The following is a 21,539-nucleotide window of genomic DNA, read 5'->3' as shown; positions in this document are numbered from 1 at the left end:
GTCAGTCACATGACCAAGCCAGCCATGCCAGGGGCCTCTAAGAACAAACAAGCAAAACCCAGGATCCTGGCAACAGACTCCACATTCATGGGGCTGCTGGAAAGCCTAAGGGAGTCATGATCCAGGCTCAGTCGGTGTGCTTTCAGGGGTGAAGTTGCATAACTGACCCTATCTGTCACTACCTGGGTGACTTTCCAGTACCAGGACTTCCAGCTTTTCCATGGATTCCTGCCATCCCCACCAGAAAAGTATCACAGTCATCTGTCTCTCTGGCAGGACATCATCAACACACAAACTGGGAAAGGGAAACAGCTCTGCACCTGCTTGTCCAGAGTTCCCACTGACCACAGATGTTGGCTATGCCCTGCCGCCAACACAGACCTTGACATACATCTCTGTATTCTGGGCAGCAGCTAGTAAGGTGTTCCAGTGAAGCCACGAAGACCACGTCCCTGTCCCGGCATGGGCAGCTTGTGAAGACAAGCCCCAAGCTGGGGCCTATTCTTTCTGAGCCAGCAGCACACCACTCTGTGCTTGTGGTAATTAAGAGCTAGCAGACTGTGGGCAAAGCAGTTAGGAGAGTATTTTTCCTAGGAATGCAGCCTGAGTAATTGGCTTGCTGCTTGCTAATGACATGGCTTCAACCAAAACAAACTGTCATAGGGAATTCTCTTAACTGACTTGATAAATAAAGGCTCTATATCTCTTTTAATGTCCTTTGAGCTCTCCAGGTAATTCTAAAACACTTTTGGGAAGAGGAGATGCAAGCATTACAAAAATTTTGCACAGTAAATTTACATAGCATGAAAAGAACACCTTGTACCCTGATGTCAGGCTAATGGTGTAAAACTGCTTTGCCCCCTCAGAATACGCCTTGCCAAGACTATGCCACATGAAGTGTGTACAATAAGTCCAGGCACTTGCACAGCACGGTGTGTGTGTGTGTGTGTGTGTGTGTGAGGAACAGGGATGGCTCATACCAACTCAAACTCATGAGCATCCAGATTTGCTTCCAGTTTTGTGAAGGCTGAATGAGTTCTACGACCAAGAGATAAAGAGCCACATGTGCACCAGCACGTGCTCTGGCATCTCTGTGGTTCCAGTGTGAGTGCCAACCTGCACTTTTCTGCTTGGATATTAACACAAACTGACAGGGGATGCAGCCCTGAAGTCAATCTTCCAATCACTATGGTGCTGTGCTACTGGGACCACATCAATATTGCAGGTTTTCCTCTTTGGAGAACTTAGGAACAAGGCTTCGGAATGCAGGAAGCTCCCTCTCTCGTCTCCTTAATAAACTTCTGCTTCTTGCTGCCATGCTTGCAGACAGGTAGAAAGAATCCAGCTGCAGCTCCATATGCAGCAAAGTTTTAAAGGTCCTTCTTTTCTGGATGGCACTAAGCTGTAAATCTACCTTCTCCCAGATTGCCTAAGCCACAATGAAGCACCCTCCTTTATCCTAAGGTTAACAAATCAGGAAGCCTCTTCCACCCAGATCAATTTCACAAGCATCCAAGCTCCAGATTTTGAGTTTTTAAGTAGCATTTTAATTTGTTGTTAGTGCCTGGGGAGCAAGAGCCCATACTACCAAGCAAAACACTATAGCCTCTAAGCTATTAGCTAACATGTCAACGAGGTAATGCATCTTCAGGGAAACCAGATTAGAAAGGACAGCAAAACATTGATTTTTTTTTTTTAAATCCTATACCTGCAGCATAATGCTGCTAAAGCTAGCAAAACAACAAAGGGCATTTCCATAGCAAAGAAATGTCTTATTCTTGGTGTTGGGGCAGTGAGCACTGGCCCGCCTCAACATGGACATACACACGGCAGAGCAAACCTTCCTGAAACCTACCTAGCTTCTGATTTAGTAAATAATTCATCACCGAGAACATAAGAAGGCTCAGGGAGAGGACGAGTAGCCATGTGAACCGGCAGGGAACACCAGTTGAGAGCAACGCTACTCAGGGAGCAGGTGGAGCCCTTTTTCCTCCCTTTTTCCAAAGGAAACAATAGCGTTTGTATCAAGTTAAGGCAGCTAAGGGACTCATCCATTTGAAGGAGAGTTGTGGTGATACATCTGTGTAGAGAAGATGCCAAAATATACATTCTTCATCATAGCTCCCGGAGCCTGCCCACAGATCCTTACACAGTTAAAAGACAAGCTCAAATACCACCTATGCCAAACAGATCCCCAGAAGTTAATAAAATGAGCCCCAGCGCCTCTCGCCCCCAGCCACTCTGAAACACATTTATTTAGTGAAGTAAAGCCGGACAGCGTCCCCTCCCACCACCAGGGTCCCCCACCCCCAAGCAATCACCAAGTAGCTGACAAGTCCTTACCGACTTGGGGCTCTTCTTGGAAACAGGCAGCCCTGAAAAATATGCAACAAGGAGGGGAGAGGAAGAGATAATTAGCATATAAATGTTACCTTTTTCTTAAAGAACAATCCCCAGGTGTTTCACGGCAACCTAGCCATCTGCAGAGTTATGTCAGATTTCTCCCCAGCATCGGAGTTACCAGGCTGTTCATATCGAATCAAAGCAGAGGGAGGAGGAGAGCGAGAGGCAGGAGATCTATCTGCATTAGCTATGCTGACTTGTACTGCAGCAGCCTGGAGGCTGGGAAAAGAAATTCACAGACCTCAGCGGCCTGGGAAATTGAACACTTGGACAGAATCTCAAATGCTCTTCTGGATTAAGAGAGACTTAACTTACAATTAAGTCCAGGATATTTCCTTTCCACCCAACCCACCTGTCAATTGAAGCAGACCAATCAGGACAGGGGGAGGGGTATATGTTTAGTTTCAAAGGAGGGTATGGTTAAAATCACATTTTTCCTTCTCTTTTTTTTTTTTCCTTTCTGTCTTTCAGGAGAAGAAGTGCCTTCTTTATTTGGATGAGCTCAACACCGAAACAAAGACGGACGAATGCTCTTTTGCCAGAACAGAAGGATAAAATATGAACCCAAGCACAAATTGGTCCTGTTCCCTCCAGATCTCAGGCACAGGTCTGCCTCAGCGCCTGCCACTCATTCCATAGCCTCCTACTATTTGCTGGAAAGGACTAGGTAGGGTTCCATTTATCTCCTAGAGAAGGAATGTCGCTTGAGAATGAAAAAGAAAAATTTCACAGAATTGGAGAGAAAGGGGGAGAGAGAGAGAGAGAGAGAGAGAGAGAGAGAGAGAGAGAGAGAGAGAGAGAAATGAATGAATAACAGAGAAAGAGAAAGGCTGAGGAGAGGAGACCAAGGTCTAAACCTGGCTGTCTGTCCCCCAACACTGTTCTAAGTGATAGAGCTCAAGCTGGGAAGGACCAGCCACAGCCTCACTCTGGGAAGTCAGCAGAGATTGGGGCAGGCTCATGGGGAATCTGTCACCGAGGGCAATGTGGGAAAGGAAGGTGAGAAAGGAAATAAAGCACATATTGGTGCTTTCAAACTACTCATTTCCACAGGCTACTCTCTTTATTATTACTATTTTGTTTGAGCCCAGGAGAGATTGTACATGCAGATTTCATCTGTGTAAACAGTGCCTGCCAACACAGGATTAGGTGATTCTGCACTACAAATTTCAACCTGGGTTTCAAAGTGATTCCCACATAGTGTGATGATTTCAACTATTTTGGAACTGACTTGTCAAACCATGAACCACGCTAAGCTCAGTGCTAGTAATGTGAGGCAGTGGAAGTGGGTGAGGGAGGAGGCCATGTGAAAAGCAATGTAATGTGCCCACTGTGAGTCAGGCATGTCAAGAGTCACTCATCCAAAGAGGCATTGGGGGCACTCTCTACCAAGGCTCCTTGCGTCACCACAGTGAGGTCACCATGCTCTGAGAGTGGCTCTCAGACTTCAGAGGACATAGAAATGCCTGGCACACTAGAGACGCAGAATCCCAGACCCCACCAGAGCCTGGGAATACACATAGGAGCAAATCTTCCCCGGGATTCTGATGCGAGGGCTCTAAGATCACTGTTTGAACTACACTACAGCAGAAAGACTACAACTCTTACAAATCAGGCAAACTCAGACAAGCAACTTCAGCATACCACTGTTCAGCCCTCTGTGCCTTTTCTCCAATGATGAGATAGAAACTGTCACTTCCCCAGATTGCTGAGATAGTTGATTAAGAGAATATGTTATAAAAACTTCCAACCTAGGCCAACCCCATTCCTGGTTCTCTCATTTTTTTTTGCTGACATTATTCAAAAAGGAAGTAGGTGTGGTTACCTTATTCTTACTATGGGAAAAACCATTTACTAAGCATAGGAACATATGAAAACAGATGTAAAAGAAGTATTTTGCTTATAGATAAGAATGTTTAGCAATTCTGATGTCTTTGCTCTTAATTACTAGGTGTTCTTAGGTTCATCAATATGATTTTGGCAGATTATATTAATGCAGGTCACTGTATAAACTTCAAAATTATACATTGTATGATAAAGATCAGATTTCTCTCTAACTCACACTTTCTTAGTTAACTGAAAAAAGCAAGGTTGCAATGTTAGCTTTAATGGGAACTTTACTCTGTCCAGGATCTCAGTGACAATCTACAAAAATTTGTAACTAATACCCAACTAGGTAGCTGGAGTCAGAAAAATGATTCAATACACATTTTGCTGGTCATTTATAAAACCGGTCAGTCCTAAATTCTCTCTCAAGATTTTCCTGCATAAAATACAGGTTACTTTTCATTGTTGACCACAGAGAAACACTCCACACCCCTTCAAAGGTACATTCACAAGGATGTTCCCTGCAGTACCACTGGGCTGGAGCCAAACTAGCAGCCCACTGGAAATTCCAAATAAGCTGTGGAGTAGCTAACCTACAAAAGAATTGGCACAAGTTATAAGGGATAAGTGCTTTCTACAGGTAACAACATGGCCAGCCTCTAAAGAATGACACTGAGAGAAAACAGCGGCAGAATGGCAGGTACAGCAGGAGACAGGTGTACCTGTGAACCTCTCACATGCGGGTAAAAGATGGAGCCAGGGGCTGGCAGCATGGTCAGAAGCAGTACTTAAAGGCTGCCTTAGCCCTATTTAGAATGCTCTTTTCACTAATGCCACATTCTCATCTCACTCAGGCAATAAAATATTACTTTAAAAACAAGCATTAATAAATAGCTCTTCCACTCTTAATTATACAAAATCGACAAGACTGCAAAATAGGAGGTAAAGAGTTAAAAGTCTGTTTCTTGTAGGAAGTGGTCCATGAGATCCCAAAAGGTCCTAGGTCAAGGGACACACTTATATTTACAACTGATAAGAACACCTTTTTTAATTTAAAGGAGGTAATGTTTCCTCTTTGTCAACTAGTCACCAAAAAAAGGTCATTTTAAAAAGCCACACCTTTTCCAGGAGGAGCCAAAAGTGGGTTATGACCACAAATTAATATTTAAGTAGTCAAAATTAAGCAGCTCCACTGGACTGCTTTTTGAAAAAAAAGAAATCAAACATTTGTTTTAGGCCCATATGGTCATTAAATCTTAATATCTAATAAATATGAATGCTGGAACAAGCCTCCTTATTACAATTTATAATTTATTTTAGCCAAAACTACTCAGAAAGATTTAAAACAGCTGGGAGACCCAAGGGAAAACACTCAAAGGTCACCAGGCAGCAAAATAGTCCATAACCCAGGGATCCTAGAACGCAGGCCTCTTCCATGTGGAGTTACACGCACATCATGCATGCTGCATGGGCCATGGGGGCTGCTCACAGCGCGCTTTTGGCTATCACTAGGCAGCGTAGACTTGGTGCATTCCATGGCGGCAGGAGGCTTGTGCTCTGCAGATCATGTCCTGTCTCCCGAGGCACACAGGCAGACACAGCACTTTCTCAGCGGCCCCACTCATCCACCTGGGGTAATGAAGGACAGTGTCCTGGGATGGCACTATGTGCCCTTTGCACCCCCACAGCAGCAAATGCTACTTCTAAAACGTCCCAGATAACGTTCACACGGAAGCATCTGTTCAATGTGTGAGTTTGAGAGTAACAGAAAGCAGCAGGAAAAGAGAGTCAGGAATTTCTGAAGTTTCCTGGGAACGAAGCCATCCTTCGGAGGAAGCAAATGGGCAGTTCCCTGGTGGTGACCGGGACCTGACCAATTAACACCAGGAGGAAGAATCTTTTTCTTTTTCTTTTTTTTTTTTTATCAAGGCTATTAAACTACGCTCGTGAATATGTTCTACAACTACACCGCAAAATGTTATTCTTGGTAAGACGGCAAAGTGGTATGGCATCCAACCTCTATACGAAAAAATATATAACACAACATGCATGTTTGCAAATGAAGATTATAAGGTTATGTACCAAAGCTGCACTGTCTCTGGCCCATGGGATTATGGTGACTTTATTACCTATTTTAATGTCTTGTCCAGAAAAGAAAGTTTTCTTTATTTATAAACACTTATATACATATACACACAGATGCCACCATAAACAAGACTATATTGCCTTTTTAAAACAAATGCATTGCATTTCAGAATATTTTATTGCACATTAAAATTTCCCCAAATGAAAGTAGGCACTTCTCAAAACGCCCTGGGTTTTATAACAGTGAGAAGGCCAACCAATCTTATTAACTTAAAGAATCACGAAAAACCATGGAAAAGGCTTTAAACAGTGATTCCTAACACCATGGTGACACACAAGGTGGATCTAGAAAATGTAACACTTGGTTTTGCGTGGTTTTCTCTTTCCTTTGAATTTTTTCTCTAGAGTTGAGGATTTAAATGGAAACCTTTCCTCTGAAGAATTTTAACAAGTGCTGTGCCACTCATTCCTATGTCCTCAAATACATAGGATCGTTTAGAGTACAAAGCATAATGTGAGGCACACAGGCAACAAATGTGACCTCCAGGTATTGTGCTTTAAAAAACATGCTGGAGCTGAATCACGTAATACACTGGGCACAAGCAGGAAGCGTGGATAGAGACTGACTTCCAAAAGGTGGAAAAGCATTCAGGGAGACAGTCGGAGAAAGGAGATTGGTCAGAGGCTAGTCTTATATAGCAGCTAGAAAGTGTGCACATTTTTCATTCAGAATAAGGGAGCCTTCGCTGATTTATTCTAAAATCTGTCAATGCACAATCCTAAATTAAAATCTATGAATGGAAGTCTGGGGACATAGCTCAGAAGCACAGAGCCTATCTGGCAAGCATGAGGTTATGAGCTTGATTCCTAGTACCAAATCAAATCAAATAAAATCTTTGAATGTATCATGTATCATCTCAGATTCTGTGAGATTTTTCTCATTCTAAAACGATCAGTGCACAATCCTGAAGTTATAGCTAACTATGACTCAGTTTGTACTAGAAGGACCACCCCCTTGAAAAACAAGCAAACAAAAAACCAAAACAAACAAACAAAAAAGAGTCCAGACAAAAATTCATATGAAAAGATGTTCAATGCACCATTATTTAAATGTGATAAAAATTGGAAACTGAACTTCTGAGAAGAGATGACAAAGCACACAGACTTATGGTAAGATGAAAAACAACCCATTAAAATGAATACAATGAAGAGTACGGAAAGCAGCAACAATATATGACATGAAAGGCAGGAAAAAACTATACAGAAATTATAAACTCACTGTTAGAAAGCATATAAAGATACACAGCATATTTAAACACATATACCCCAAGACGACAGGGAATGTTTTGAAAATATTATTTTTGAACATTAGGATTAATGAGTGATTCACTTTTTTATTTGCGATATGTTCTAGATTTTACATATAATGCAGCTATAATCATAAGAACTAAGTACTACTAAAGACTGAACTCAGTACTCCCCATGCTTGGTCAAGGGTACTTATGGGCCTTAGTGCAATGCTAGGTGAACAGACTGGAATCTGTCTAGCTCTTTCTCAGCTCCATGACTTACATTCCCACCCACGTGTCTGTGTTACTCAATTACTGGGTCGTGGCAATGACTGACAGTGAGATCAAAAAGGCATCTAAGGCTCCCTCAAGCACAGCTGCTTAGGAGCATGCAATTTTATACATAATTTCGGGGAGTCCCTAAAAACCCATCATGGCCTTGAGACACTAACTCTGCCCGTGCAGAACTTAGGGTCCTCAGGGTAAATCATTCTGCACAAGAGCTCAGTCATGGTGTAAGAAGCCCCTCCCACTGAGAGTGTCACTTCGGCTAAGCGTTTATTTCCAGTAAGGGCTGCACATACAAACTACTGTATCTGAAACTGAAGGGTCAGTAAGAAGGATCGCATTGAAAGGGCTTTTCATTGCTGCTTCTCCTTTCTTAGACAGATCTAAAGGAGACATCTAAAAATAAACGACGAGGAGAGAAACTGCATTAAAGAACACACCAGAACACTAATATTTACCAGCAAGAACGCTGCTGCATGAAATGTGTCTGCTAGGTAATGCACTGATTTGCCAGGGACAGTACAACAATGACTCTCAGTGGCGGGAGGATATGAAGACCTCAATGTGGAGAGTTACAGTGAGATCTCGCTGAACCTCCCTGCCAGGCAGAACTAAAGCTGTGCCTGTGAACCCAGGACTGGGCAGGGCCTGACACCCTGCTTCAAAAGCCGCGCCTCCAAGTTTGCGTTTTATCATCTTCATGGAATAATGAATATGAAAACTAAGATACACTGTACATTTAAACTGATCCTCCCCTTACTAAGAACCATAATAACAAGCCGAAAATCAAGTAAAGGAAGGAACAGCCAGACTAGGTTTTTTTACTGAAGGCTGGAAGGAAAAAGGAAATAATCGCTCACACAACCCAGTTGTGCTGAGGGTCTCCTGTGTGCTAGAGGCTGGTGTGAAAGAAAGCAATGAAGAAAACCTAGATTCTACTTTCACGATGCTCACAGTCTGTGGACCAACAGATCTGGCAGCCTGACAGATGCACTTGGAGGGTGGGGACTTTTGTGATGATACAAAGTAGGCATAGGACAGCAGCACATGGGGATGCATGACTATGGTACCCCAGGAGGTCAAGCAGGTCTTTCTGGGGAAGGCAGCTTGCTAAGGCATGAATCTCAGAAAGGATAGGATCTGCAGGTATTCATTCAAACAGAATGCACTGAGCTCTGTACAGTGCCTAGTAAAGCATTCCTCAAGAGATCAGGTAAATCCTCTATGGTCCCTGCCCTGACCTAGAGGAGTTTGTCTACGTGAAAAGAGAAAGGGGGTGCAAGAGTAATAATTCAGAGTAGGGAGCACTAAGTGCCTTGACAGAAGGAAATGTCATTGCTTTTAGGAATACAGAGGAAAGAAACCTAATCCAACAGGAAGCCGGGGGCAGCAGGGTGGGGCTGCAATGGGAAGAGGGCCAGTATTCCAGTATCTGATCACAGAGAGGGGAGGAGGCTGGAACAACCCCCAGTGACTGTGCTTAGCTGAACAATGATGAAAACATTTAAGGTTTTTGTGCTAAATGTGCCAACCTTGAGCCTGTATGTATCACCACTGAAGGACCTTATAAACACTGCATTTCACAAACTGAATCCATAAAACATAATGAAAAATGATCCTAGTTTGGACACGTTTGATGTTTTTTTCTCCTTTCTCTAGCCAAATATCACCATCAACTCTGCTGTGCCACTTTTCAATGCAAATATGATGCCAGCTGCCAAGAACAGGAGCATCAGATCCAATGGCTCCAAAAAGAAGAAGAAGTCATTTCCCTTGGGAACCCAATAATGGCCAATATGAAATATTGGGGCTGTCACAGCTCAGAGGGACAGATGGATGTCAGGGATTGGGAATAAGGAGCACCCAATGCTGCATCACTTGGTGTTTTATGAAGATTAAAGATATAGTTGTACAGGTGTTAACAGCTACAAGAAGTCCATGTCAGTTACACAGCACACACAGCCTAGTAAACATCCTAGGAGAAAGAGGTAACTCCCAAAGCTCGGGGTTGCTAATGGTTTACAAAGTTTTTCACCTGACCTGCTGTAGGTGAAGACAGACTGAGGGTCATCTGTACTTTAGGTTGCTCAATGACTGGGGTAGGACGGGTGAACTGACCATGCAAATCTTCAGAAAGGGATGGCCCTTTCAGATAAAGTGCTGTGAAATGAATGATAATTCAAAAAATGTATGAAGTATACTTTCAGGGGTGGAAAGTTGTCTTCTCCCTTCTTAAAAAAAAAAAAAAAAAAAAAAAAGGATTCCCAAAAGCAAATATTGGATGCAAAAATAACAAGTACTCAGGTCTTATCTCTGATACTATTTATTCTTCACAACTGCTTTAAGTCCTAATAGCCTCTTATTTTACAGGTAAGAAAACTGAGACTCTGATGGTCAGACATCATGGCCAAGGTTACACAGTCAGGTAAGCAGCTGACTTGGTTTACTGCAAAGTTTCCGGTCCTAAATACTGAACTGCACAGCCTGGTTCACAGGATGCTGAAAGTACTTGAAGAAATAGTGTACTAGGAAGTGGTGAACACTACAGTTGCTCATGTTTAAAATGCATGTATAGATTCCTTGAATACAACCTGCAAAGAACAGGGTCTTAAACAGCTGCTAAGTCAGTGGGCCGAGGAACCTTGTACCCTTAAAGGTGACATGAATTCTTTTCTTTAATTTTTAATTTTATATTTTTTAAACTTTTTTGGGGGGGTGGGTACTGGGGATTGAACTCAGGACCTCACACTTGCCAGGCAGGTGCTTATGCTGCTGAGCTAAACCCCCAGCAAGTCTCTTTTCTCTACATTGAATGCAAGGTCTATGCACACAGTCAGGCATCCTCTTAAGATGTCATTGCAAGTTGACGTACTTAAATCACTAACCACTGAAGGTTAGATGCATGCTAAAAATAGAGTAAGATGCATCTCTATTTTGGACAATGAAGCAAATCTTTAAAGCTACACAGGTAACACCAAGCCTTATGAAACAGCTTTCAAAGTGGCGACTAGCTTTGTCTAGCTTGCAAATGTTTTCTGACTCTCTATGGTAATAATGTTTCTTTTTAATTCGGGGTGGAGAAAAAGGAGTAAGTCAGAAGTAGAGTGAGTTACCGGGAAAGAAAAAGAACCACCACCTTAACAAGATCACTAGGTCCATGAGGGCTCCTTAGCTCGGTACACGTGGAAGAAAATCCTTGTAAGAACAGTGTTCAGGAGCCAGGTCTTCATTGTAAATGTGCTTCTGCTTCTGAGGAAGACTTCGCTTTTGCTAGACTGACAGTTTGATATTTCTAAATTTGCATTTCAAATTTGAATAGCTTTTGGGGTGATGCTTAATGGCTGGCACTGCTACCCAGTCCTTCTGCAGCGGCTCCTTCATGAAGGTCTCCCAGGATAGGGGAGACTGCTTTGCCTGGGAAACTCTGCAGCATTTCCCTCAAGTTTGAAAGTCTGACTTTTAACTGCAGCAGGGTGGGTGGAGGGTGTGGGGTGGGGGAGGGAGGCAAGTATGAAACAATAGCTCAAAATAGCTCACTGAAAGAAAAATAATATAGACTCCTTTCCCCAAGCAGGGCGCTGTGTGGGCCCTTATTTTAAGGTCACTGGCCCCAAAGGGTAACTCATCACTGTAATTGGTGCTGAGAAGTTTCTAAGTTAGAAAAATACACACCAGGACCATGCTCTTCAACACAAGGACTTTAAGGCTGATCCTTCTGTTTATTTTTGGCAATCTAACTCAGGCACAGGACCAAGGAAGAAGTCTGTAAGAATGCCTTGCATTTTATCTTCAAGGAACAGCAAACCCTAGGTCCCAAAGCTCTTGGAGAGGTTCATCTCTCTGGTCTGCAAACATCTCTAAAAAGAACTCTGAATCCACCCTGTCCATTCGTGTCCACTGGCACTACCTTTCCTTGCCCAAGTGACCACGAGAGCTTGAACATTGCTCCCTCTGTTCTTCATGCTCTTTAATCTGCTATCCACACAGAGCCTGGAGACATCTTTCCATGGCATATGTCAGATGACAGGGTCTCCTAGCTGTGCTGCACGGCTTTCCAACAGCACCAGTGAAACCCAGTCCTTTCCACACCACCCTGGCCCTCCTAGGTCTGACTCTGCCTAATGCCTTCACTTCCATCTTTTCTTCCTAGATCCCATGCACCCCAGCCAAGCTGCTGGCCATTTCCTGATGACTACTATCCGTGCTCTGGATGGCTGTTGGCTGCTCTTCTACCTGGACACAGAGCCTGCAGATCCATTGGGACTCTCTCGAAGGCCACTGGGGAGGACCCACCAGGGATCAGCAGGTAAGTAAAGGACCCTTTTCTGTCATACATTTCACATCCTGCTTTTGCATTTTCACAGTCCACAGTACTCCCTACAATCAGTTACTTGTCTGTTTATTATGTGTATTATTTACTGTTGTTGTGTGCTTACTGTCTCTACTCGAGGTACATGGTCTCTTACCAGTCTGCCCTCAGCCCCAGAGAAGTACCTGGTCATCAGGGAGGTAAGTGTATTTTAGGTGAAGGGGCGAATGCGCAAGCTCAAGGAGCGAGTTGTATCGGAGCACTGCGGGTCAAGCTCCCTGTGCAGGGAGGGGCTGCCCGGCCTTTCATTTATCACCATCATCACTGCAGTGACTATTTAACAGCTCTTGATCCTTGGTCAGCTTCTTGATTTATTGGTGAGCTGCCAGGATCGGCTTGGCTCTGGGAGCTGCCTTCCTCAGTGCAGAGAAAGGTTCTACTGTGCCACCTTGTGTCCTGACTTCCCATCACAACCACATGCCTGCCGCCTGCCACCACCCAAACACCCCACTCCCGGCCCCAGGAATTGGGGATGCTCTCAAAGACTCTCTCAAAGTCCAAAAAACACCACAGATAAGGAGACCTCATGTCTTTTGCCTCCAGAAGCAACGTTCATTATAATACTGAGGTATAAGTCTTCAAATATCTTATCCTTTCCTACAAAAATCAAATGAACCCTGATGAAAAGGATATGTCTGATCCTTTTCTTCAGGCAAAGCAATGAACTTTTGGACAGTTTTAATGGTCTGATGGTGTGATGATTATTCTCATCACAAGATCTTTTTGCAAAATATGAGGAAAAATTTCCAGCCTGCTTGGTCCGGGCATACACTGTTTGGCAATTTCAATCAACTTTTTACAGAACTGCTTCACTGTAGCCAAGGACACTCCTGGCTCTATCCCAGTCTCTTAAATTTAGAAGTCACCCGAGCCTTGGCAGGCATGTCACAGTTAACAATGGCAAGGTGACTGGACTCCCAAGTCCTGCAGCACTGCGTTATTTAAAATGTCTGGAAGTGAGACCCAAAGAAGCCATTTAGAAAGGGTCAGTTTACCCAAAGAGCAAAGGACATGTGATGAGAAGCTACTCTCATCTCCCGTGGAGATATTCAATGTCTTTAAAATCCTCTTGTTGAAACAATATCTCAATGTCTAACTGATTATATGAATTACAGAGGGGGAGGAGTTGCTTCCTTGACTACATCAATTTCTAATGAATTGCTGCCCAGACAGCTGTGTGAAGGAGAAGCCCACGCTTTGTTCAGTTATCAGCTTTCAGGTTTTGGTGACTCAATACTCACTGTAGCAACTGGATGCACCTAAGGTTAGAGTAGTGGAATGAGTTTCACCCACACACACACACACCAACGCCTCATTCTGAACGAGTCCAGATAGAAATAACGTTTATAGGTCAACTACATTTCAGATGCAGGAGCAGTCCAAGGACTGAGGCCAAGGAAGGAAATATTGTATCGGGGACAAGATGTACAACAGAGCTCAGTATTTATGGCAAGGAGGAAGAAGTACACTGGAAATGAAACGCCGGCTGACCCAGCAAGCATTCAAGTCAATAAATGCATCACTGGGAGGATTCGGTGCCTGGTCCTCTTGCTTCCTCTGCTGTCTGATTTAGGCTCTTTTCAGCTTTTCTTGGTAAATCACACTACACTGAGGCTTAAGAGTCAGTGCAGGCAGAGATCTTAATGCAAGCAAACACACTCAAAGTAAATTTTTAAAAGCTGTCATAAAGTTTCCTAGGCTGTTTTTGCCAACAAGAAATCATCCATGAAGCTGGACATGGTGGCGCATGCCTGTAATCCCAGCACTCAGCAGGCTGAGGCATAAGGATCTTGTGTTTGAGACCATCTTGGCCTGAACTGTATAGCAACACTGTCTCAAAAAGACCCTCTCCCCCGAAAAAAAAGAAATCAGCCATGGTATTTTGGGATGCCCAAAGCACAGTGATTGTGCCTACCTTACAAATTTTTTCTCTGTTTGGATTTGACATTCTTTTGAGTTACCTTAATAACATAAATTGGGCAAAAAGAGTTTCATGAACAGGCCTGACTAATCGATCCTGTCTGTATTTGGTATGGACAATGCGCAGGTATGTGACAAATACAAGCCTGTGCTGGACCTGAACCCTGCTTCTTCCTGAATCCAGAGACCTAGGAAATAGCATTCAGTGGAAGGAGGCTCTCCTCACCGCTCCTCCTGCGGGCTGGGCTCCAGGGCCCATTCATGCAGGTCTCAGTGATCTGCTTTCCTTCCCTGCCTTACCCTCAACCTCTGCCACTGCAGCAGCGGCTCTGGGATTTTAGGTCTCACAAACCAGCACGTTTTTGTAAAGGAGAATTGAGCGAATGACCATTAAGTTGTGAATTCCTTATTTTGTAACTAAGGACACTTCAAAAGATTTAATAGAGGGGAAGACAAATGGCAGCCAACTCTTTTTCCACACATAAAAGGAGAGAAAGAGAGAAAGAGGGAGGGAAACATGGAGGAGGGAGGGAACTTACTGAAAAGAATCCTTCACACTGGAATACTTCACTTCATAAGAAACCTATTTCTATGTGCCGATTTTTCTCCTTTCATTGTTTACTGGAGGAACATGCCATTGGAGACCAAAAGGCACAGCAAGAGGAAATGCAGGGATTCCCAAATGAAAATAACCACTATCCAAACTGAATCATGAATAATCCAGAAACAGATTTTATTTGCATATAAAAACACAGTATTTCCAGTAAACAAATGGGAATGGGTGTCAAAGAGATTAAAATAGATTTGATTAGAATTGATTTGGCTCCCCAGGGGATATGTGGTCAGATTTACTGTGGTTGAAACTAAGAGGTGGGGTGTTACCGGGCCAGATTAGAATTTAGCCTTTTCTTCCTTCTTCAATTGCCAGAGTGCAAGGATGCTCTCTACAGCCTAAAATCCATTAATTCATGAGCAGTGCTGTCATTTTTTAATGAAATCACCTGCCACTCTGTTAGGTTGTATCTATGGTAAAAGTAACTACAGAGAACACAAGCCCTTTAAAAACAAACAAACAAGCAAACAAACCGGAAATTGAACTCAGGACCTTGCGCTTGCCAGGCAGGTGCTGTGCTGTTGAGCTATATCCCTGGTCCCCACAAACAATTTTTATTTAGAAACAAAGAAAATATCTAAAACAGCATAGACTTAACTCCAATGACTGCCAAATGGCTAAAAAATACCAAGTAGTGCTTATACAACCACAAGAAAATCTTTTTAAATATAGCTTTTACCGTTCCGGGAGAACATGGCGGACAGATAACAGCAACTACCAGAGGCTCTCTGAAAGGCTCTGCTCAGAAGTCAGGAATGATGCGGACTAAGGAGACATGAGCCAGTAGAGATATGCTCTGCTGACTCAGGAACGAACTGGGCTGAGAGAAACCAACTTGGAATGCAGTCCTGGCGCTAAAATAGGAACAGAAAAGACTCAGTGTGGAGGCTGGACCCCGCGCCATTGGAAACCGCGATTTGGGTTTCCTGCCGCTCGGCGGCTGGCTGCCTCCCCAGCGGCTTGGCAAGGAGAGACACGCAGAAGCTCTGGGAACGGGAGTCTGAGAACGGAGTCGAAAACAGGACGGACAAGGAGGCGTACACTGACTTGTGGTGAGGTGAGTGAGAGAAACTGACACTCTACCACAGTTTGACTCCAGCGGAGGACTTTCTGGGCTCGGGCAGTCCTGTAAGAGCAGGGCGCGGTGGCGACTCCAGCCACACATTCCCCTCTCGGACGGGATTGGTGAAAAGTGCCTGGCCTGCGTGACGCTGTGGGCGGACTTGGTAGGCTGGCCTAACCCAGATCCCAGAGCCTGACGGTGGCCCAGAGGGGTGACTGACTCCCACGTAGGCTGCCTAGTCCGTAACTCCCTGGTGCGCAGCGGTGGGCGGGAACACCTAGCCAGCGCAATTTGATCAGGCTGTGGCTGACAGGCAGGGAAGCTGGGCCTCCTATGTAAACTTGCATATATATAAGGAACAGAGATTATGGGGAAGGGAAGCAACAAGAAAGGCTCCTCGGCCCCCAATTCTGAGAAACAGGCAATAGCGGACACCGCACCAATAGACATTAAGCGCCATATAGAGAGCCTCATAGACCAATTCAGGAATGAAGTTATCAACGACCTGAAGCTAGAAGTATGCAGAATAGTTAGAGAAATGCTAAGCACCACCCAGGAAAAAACAGATGGTGGAATGGAAGAACAGGAAAAGAGGGGAGAATTGTTTGATGGAGAAAACAGAGAAAGCATAGAGTACGTGAAGCAGGTTCAAAGGGACTATCAAGAAATTAAGAAGTCTATCCAAGACTGGCATAACAGCTTGAAAGAAACTAAGGACAGACTATCTGAACTGGAGGGCAGACTCGTAATATGGGAGAATGAAATGAAAAACTTCTTAAAAATAACAAAGAAACAAACAGCAATAATACAAAGACAAGAAGATGATAAGAGGAGCCATAACTTAAGGATTAAGAACATAAAAGAAGAAGTAGGGACACAAACAAGTGAACTACAAAAGCTACTCACAGAAATAATCCAGGAGAATTTTCCTAATTTAGCAAAAGGTAAAGATACTCAGATATATGAGGCATACAGGACCCCAGCTACCTACAACCCTAACAGAGAAACACCCAGGCATATAATAATAAAAATTCCAGAAATTCAATACAAGAACAGAATATTAAAAGCTGTAAGAGACAAGAAACAGACCACTTACAAGGGAACAGCCATCAGAATTACAGCAGATTTCTCTGCACAAACCATCAAATCACGAAGAGCATGGGGGGAAATAATTCAAGCTTTGAAAGATAATAATCTCCAGCCAAGATTGAGATATCCTGCACAACTGTCCTTGGAAATTGATGGAAAAACAAGGTGCTTCCAGGATAAAGAGGAACTGGGGGAATTTGCAACCACCAATTCAACCCTACAGAAAGTATTGCAGGATATTCTAAAAAAAGAAAAATACAAAGAACCCAGAAATAGTGGCGGGGAGGCCACAACGAATGGAGCAGAGAACAAAATGAAGAAGACAAACTGACAGCTACTGACAGAAAAAGAGCTCAACAGAAATGAGACAGAGAAGATTGGATGATAGGAACAGCTATTTTGGAGAAAATGACATCTTAATAGGTAATACTGATTTAGTATCATCTTGTTTTGAAGTTTCATCTAGCTTTTGTTCTTCTGTCTCCAATGGTCTAAACAGGTTGTATCTTATTGGATTTTATTATGTACGATAGTATAAGCAAAAATTTTTTAAAGACAAGGAGATTATACAGAAACCATTGTTCATTTTCTGTTAGTCGATTCTAAATACTCTGTAATGCTGTCATTCTCTTAAATGGTTTTACATTGTTTTGATATACTTAATGCTACAGTATACGAAGTTGTACTCAAGGACTTCAAGGAAAGAGTCAATATGGTAACTACTTTTGGGTTGGAATTATCTGGTGGTGAAACACTATTCTGCTTAAATGGTTATGTTTTGATCTGCCCCTGTTTCGCTGTTATGCCCTCTTTTTTCTCAATCTCCACTGCATTATTTACTTTTTTATTTTTATCCGTTTAATTTAAGGGGAAAAAATAGCAGGATATAATATAGTAACCCACTTTGACTTTCTATTGTCTCGATTTGAAGCCCTGTATTACTCTCACCATCTTGTTTTTGACTGATGTTCCCCTATTCTGTTTTGCTGGATAGTATCAGGTTCGAAAGTTTAGGCATCAGCTGTGAAGATAATGAGATTCATTATAACGCCCATTCTTTTTGACTTTTATCTACTTTTGAAGACCTACAATGTCTCCAATGTTTTGGTTTTGTTCTTTACTGTTTTGTTCCATTGTATTATAAATAATGATATAGGCAATTCTATTAGAGATAGCGGGAGGCATTATGGTAACCATTGTTGATCACCTTGTATTATGTTTTTATATTATCTATTATGTCCACCCTTTTGACTTGACCGATTCTGTTCTGTTATGTCTCATTTGGTTTTACTGTCTTCCAAAAAAGCAATAAGAACCGTGGGAGCAATGAAACCCAAAATGTGTAATAGTCATTGTACAAAAGAGAGGAAAAGAAAGCGCTCTAAACTATATAACTGCATGTATATTTAAGTGTATAAGATAGAAAATGATATCACAGAGTTTTATTGGATCATTGAACAGATCTGTTTGCAGTATCATTGTTGGAATGTCCACTCTACAAGCTTTAATTTTGTGACTTGAACAATTATTTCTAAGATGGCAATATGTAATCCATTAACTAATGATTTCCTACTGTTCATTTTTTTCTTCTGTAAGTCTGTATAACTTGTACCCTTTCACTGTTTTTTTTCTTTTCTCCTTAAATAAAAAAAATATAGCTTTTACCTTTGTTCAATCAACAAAATAAAGGCCTCATTTTTTGTGGTTCCTATTTGTTTTCCTCTTCTTCGTAAATGTCTGCAGTACACAATGACTACACTCATTGTGTGGAAGTGGCACGGGTACATGACACAACGGAATTCTTTTTTTTTTTTTTTTTTTTTGTCTTTTTCGTTTTTATCGGTACAGGGGATCAAACTCATGACCGCACACTTGCAAGGCAGGTGCTTATGCCGCTGAGCTAAATCTCCAGCCCCTCAGAATTCTTTTTTACTTCCCCTTCACCTCTCTTCTCCCCCTCTCCCTCTATCTCCTGGTCCCTTTCCCATTTGCAAATGATCCATCTCCTTGTTTCCTATTATCTACATTTTATTTTGCTCTTTAGTTTATACTTTGGGTTTCTTATATAAGAGAAACCACGCCACATGCCATATTTAAGCCTGTGTGTCTCACTTCATTTACCATTAGTGCCTCAAGGTGCTAGTCTACAATACAGGGAAAGAGTCTTTTGAACACTCTTTCCTCAAATATGAAGATCATAAAAGTGAGATATCAGAATGTGTACTGCAAAAATTATATGCCAAATCAAATTTCCAGGAAAAGAAGCCTGAGAAACGGCACTGTACTTTAGATGTTCATTTGTATGTCAGCATCTATGAGAGATTAACACAGTGCTAAGGTTCATTGGATGGACTAATGAATAGTACTCATGTACGTGGCAAGAAAACAAAACACTGAGAACGCTGAAAACCGAACATTATGAAGAAGAGTGAAATAAACCCAGGTGAGAACTTGGCACAAGAAGGCGTGTTTCATGTTGCCCATGGAAACCGAGTGCTCCTATGGATCCAATGCTATTTTTGAAGACACACATTCTACCAATGAGGTTTCTAAACTAAAAAGGTTATGCCCACAGAGAGGAAGCATGATTAACATCGGAGCAGGAACACACACAGAAACACCAGGCAAGTTGCGAGTTGGGGAATAATTTTAAATCTGTGGGTAACAACGCATGGGCAGATTCAACACACCACAGCAAATTCCGAGTTCCGGATGGTGGCCAGAAATGAAGGCAGAAGAATATTGTACAGAATAAGCTCTCTGCCTCCGATAACAATTTCAAAGATACTCAGAAGTGAAAATGCTTAGAATAAACAGTAGAATGATCCTTCTTGCAACAGAGCGAGTTCATGATAATATTCCTCCTGGAACAGGCTTTTCACATGGGAAACAGCAGGCAAAGTTGTTGAAAATTCAAAAATTAACTTTCATAGGTAACTAAGGCAAGAGTATTAAAAACCTCAAAGGGGAAAATGTCTCTGCTATTGGTTTTCTTTCATTGAAAAAGGAAAAAAGAAAAAAACAACCACCACCAATAAAACGAAAGTGACAGAAAGCTAAGGCAGCCAGTGACCAGAACTCTGCACTGATGCTGGGAAGATGCAGAGGGACCAGGTCCACAGCAAATGTGCACTCGCCCGTGACCAGAGCCCCCCTGCTGAGAGCCTGCTGCCATGGTCAGGGGTCTCAAACCCCATTGCCAGGGGCCGCAGGCATGAGGTAGTGAACAAGAGCGTGCAGGGTGAGAGGAACGGCAGGCCTGGAGCAGAGTGGAGCTGCTGGTTCCAGCTAAAGGCACTCCAATGTTTAAATAATTTTAAAGGACTTCTAAATATACCTGAATGGGTCGGTTAACTGCTGCCCACAGATCAGGAGTTTACAACTCAAAGTCCTGTGCACACTTCAAAGCAGGCCTCCAGTCTCAAGAGTTCCTAGCAGAAGGTAACTGTGCCTGCCTGGGAACTGGCCAGGGTCTGGAGATTTCAGCTGTTATGACTGGCGAGGGGACAGATACACTACGGGTGCCTACTGGGGAGAGACCAAGGACGACGCTGCTGGACATTGTGCCACACACAGGATAGAGTCTCATGGCAAAGAACAATCTGACCCAGCACACTGGAGTGTGGCAGTTGCATCACTGAGCCACCCTGTCATTCTTTGTCCTGACTCACCACTGGTCCAAACCCCTACCTTAACAGAGTCAAAACACATGTTAACTCTGGTAGAATTCCTGCCAGTTTTGTCTCCATAACTAGTTTGTACTCGCAGCCTGTCTTTGCTCTTTTTATTCCAAAGTTGGGCAGAAAGAAGGTCCCCAGCTCCTGTCAAAGGCCAGGAATAGGTCGGATGGTTGCCATAGATACTGTTGGGACCATGAAATGAGACAGAGAACAGCGATAGCGTTACCCTGATCAAGTCCATGAACCAGAAGCCTGAAATAGTCATTTCAGGAGTTTGCCTTCTGTAAAAAGAAGGTAGGGCCATCCAGCCAGTCCCACCGCCTTCTGCGGAGTCCAGCTGTCCTCCACTGCGATGGCCCTGCTTTGCCTCCTCGGACTCTGCTTCTATCTCTCCCTTTGCCAGATGGCAATTTCTGTCTGTTTCCAAGTCACCCCTGTCACCTCATGTCATTTTCCTGTTCTTTCTCTTCTTTCTCCTGCCTCTTCAGCTCTTCCTTGTCTCCCCCTTGAGCTGAGCTCTGAATCACAAGAAGCCACTGGTTTTGTCTTCTCTGTGTTCTCGAGCCTGGTAACCTCCTTCAGCCCCTGGGCCCCAACGCTGTTCACAGGTGTTTTATAAACTGTTGGTGATCATGGTCCACAAGGAGAAATATGTTTTGTGATACGTTTATATGCACAAGAAAATGTGTCATGAAAAAGAGGCTTACCTTCATTGAGGATAGTATACTTTAATATTTTCTATAATGTTTCAATTTTAGGAAAAACACTGGCTGCAGTTCAATATGTTGATTTTACAACCGAATAATAGGTCACGGCAGAGCTTATGGAACACTCAGTGATGTATTGATGGCCCATAAATGTATGTTTCTGCTGCCGCGATGCCAGCCCTCAGATAACTGCCACCTACCTTTCT

The 21,539-nt window shown here is 43.1% G+C and overlaps 1 protein-coding gene across 25 annotated transcripts in view; it reads right to left on the bottom strand.

The window, feature by feature from the left end:
- Nucleotides 1-21,539, bottom strand: part of Magi1 (membrane associated guanylate kinase, WW and PDZ domain containing 1) — a 589,708-nt gene that overhangs the window by 34,476 nt on the left and 533,693 nt on the right. For all 25 annotated transcript variants that reach the window (XM_063257099.1, XM_063257101.1, XM_063257105.1 and 22 more), the window contains one exon: nt 2,344-2,375. In XM_063257099.1, the coding sequence (XP_063113169.1) occupies nt 2,344-2,375 (32 nt within the window). The remainder of the gene's footprint in view (nt 1-2,343; nt 2,376-21,539) is intronic.

Source organism: Cavia porcellus, unplaced genomic scaffold, assembly GCF_034190915.1.
Source record: "Cavia porcellus strain 051 isolate PalLab524CR breed Dunkin Hartley unplaced genomic scaffold, mCavPor4.1 scaffold_10, whole genome shotgun sequence".
Lineage (NCBI taxonomy): Eukaryota > Metazoa > Chordata > Mammalia > Rodentia > Caviidae > Cavia > Cavia porcellus.
The sequence above is the reverse complement of the archived record's forward strand: the minus strand, read 5'-3'. Positions and strand labels throughout refer to the sequence as shown.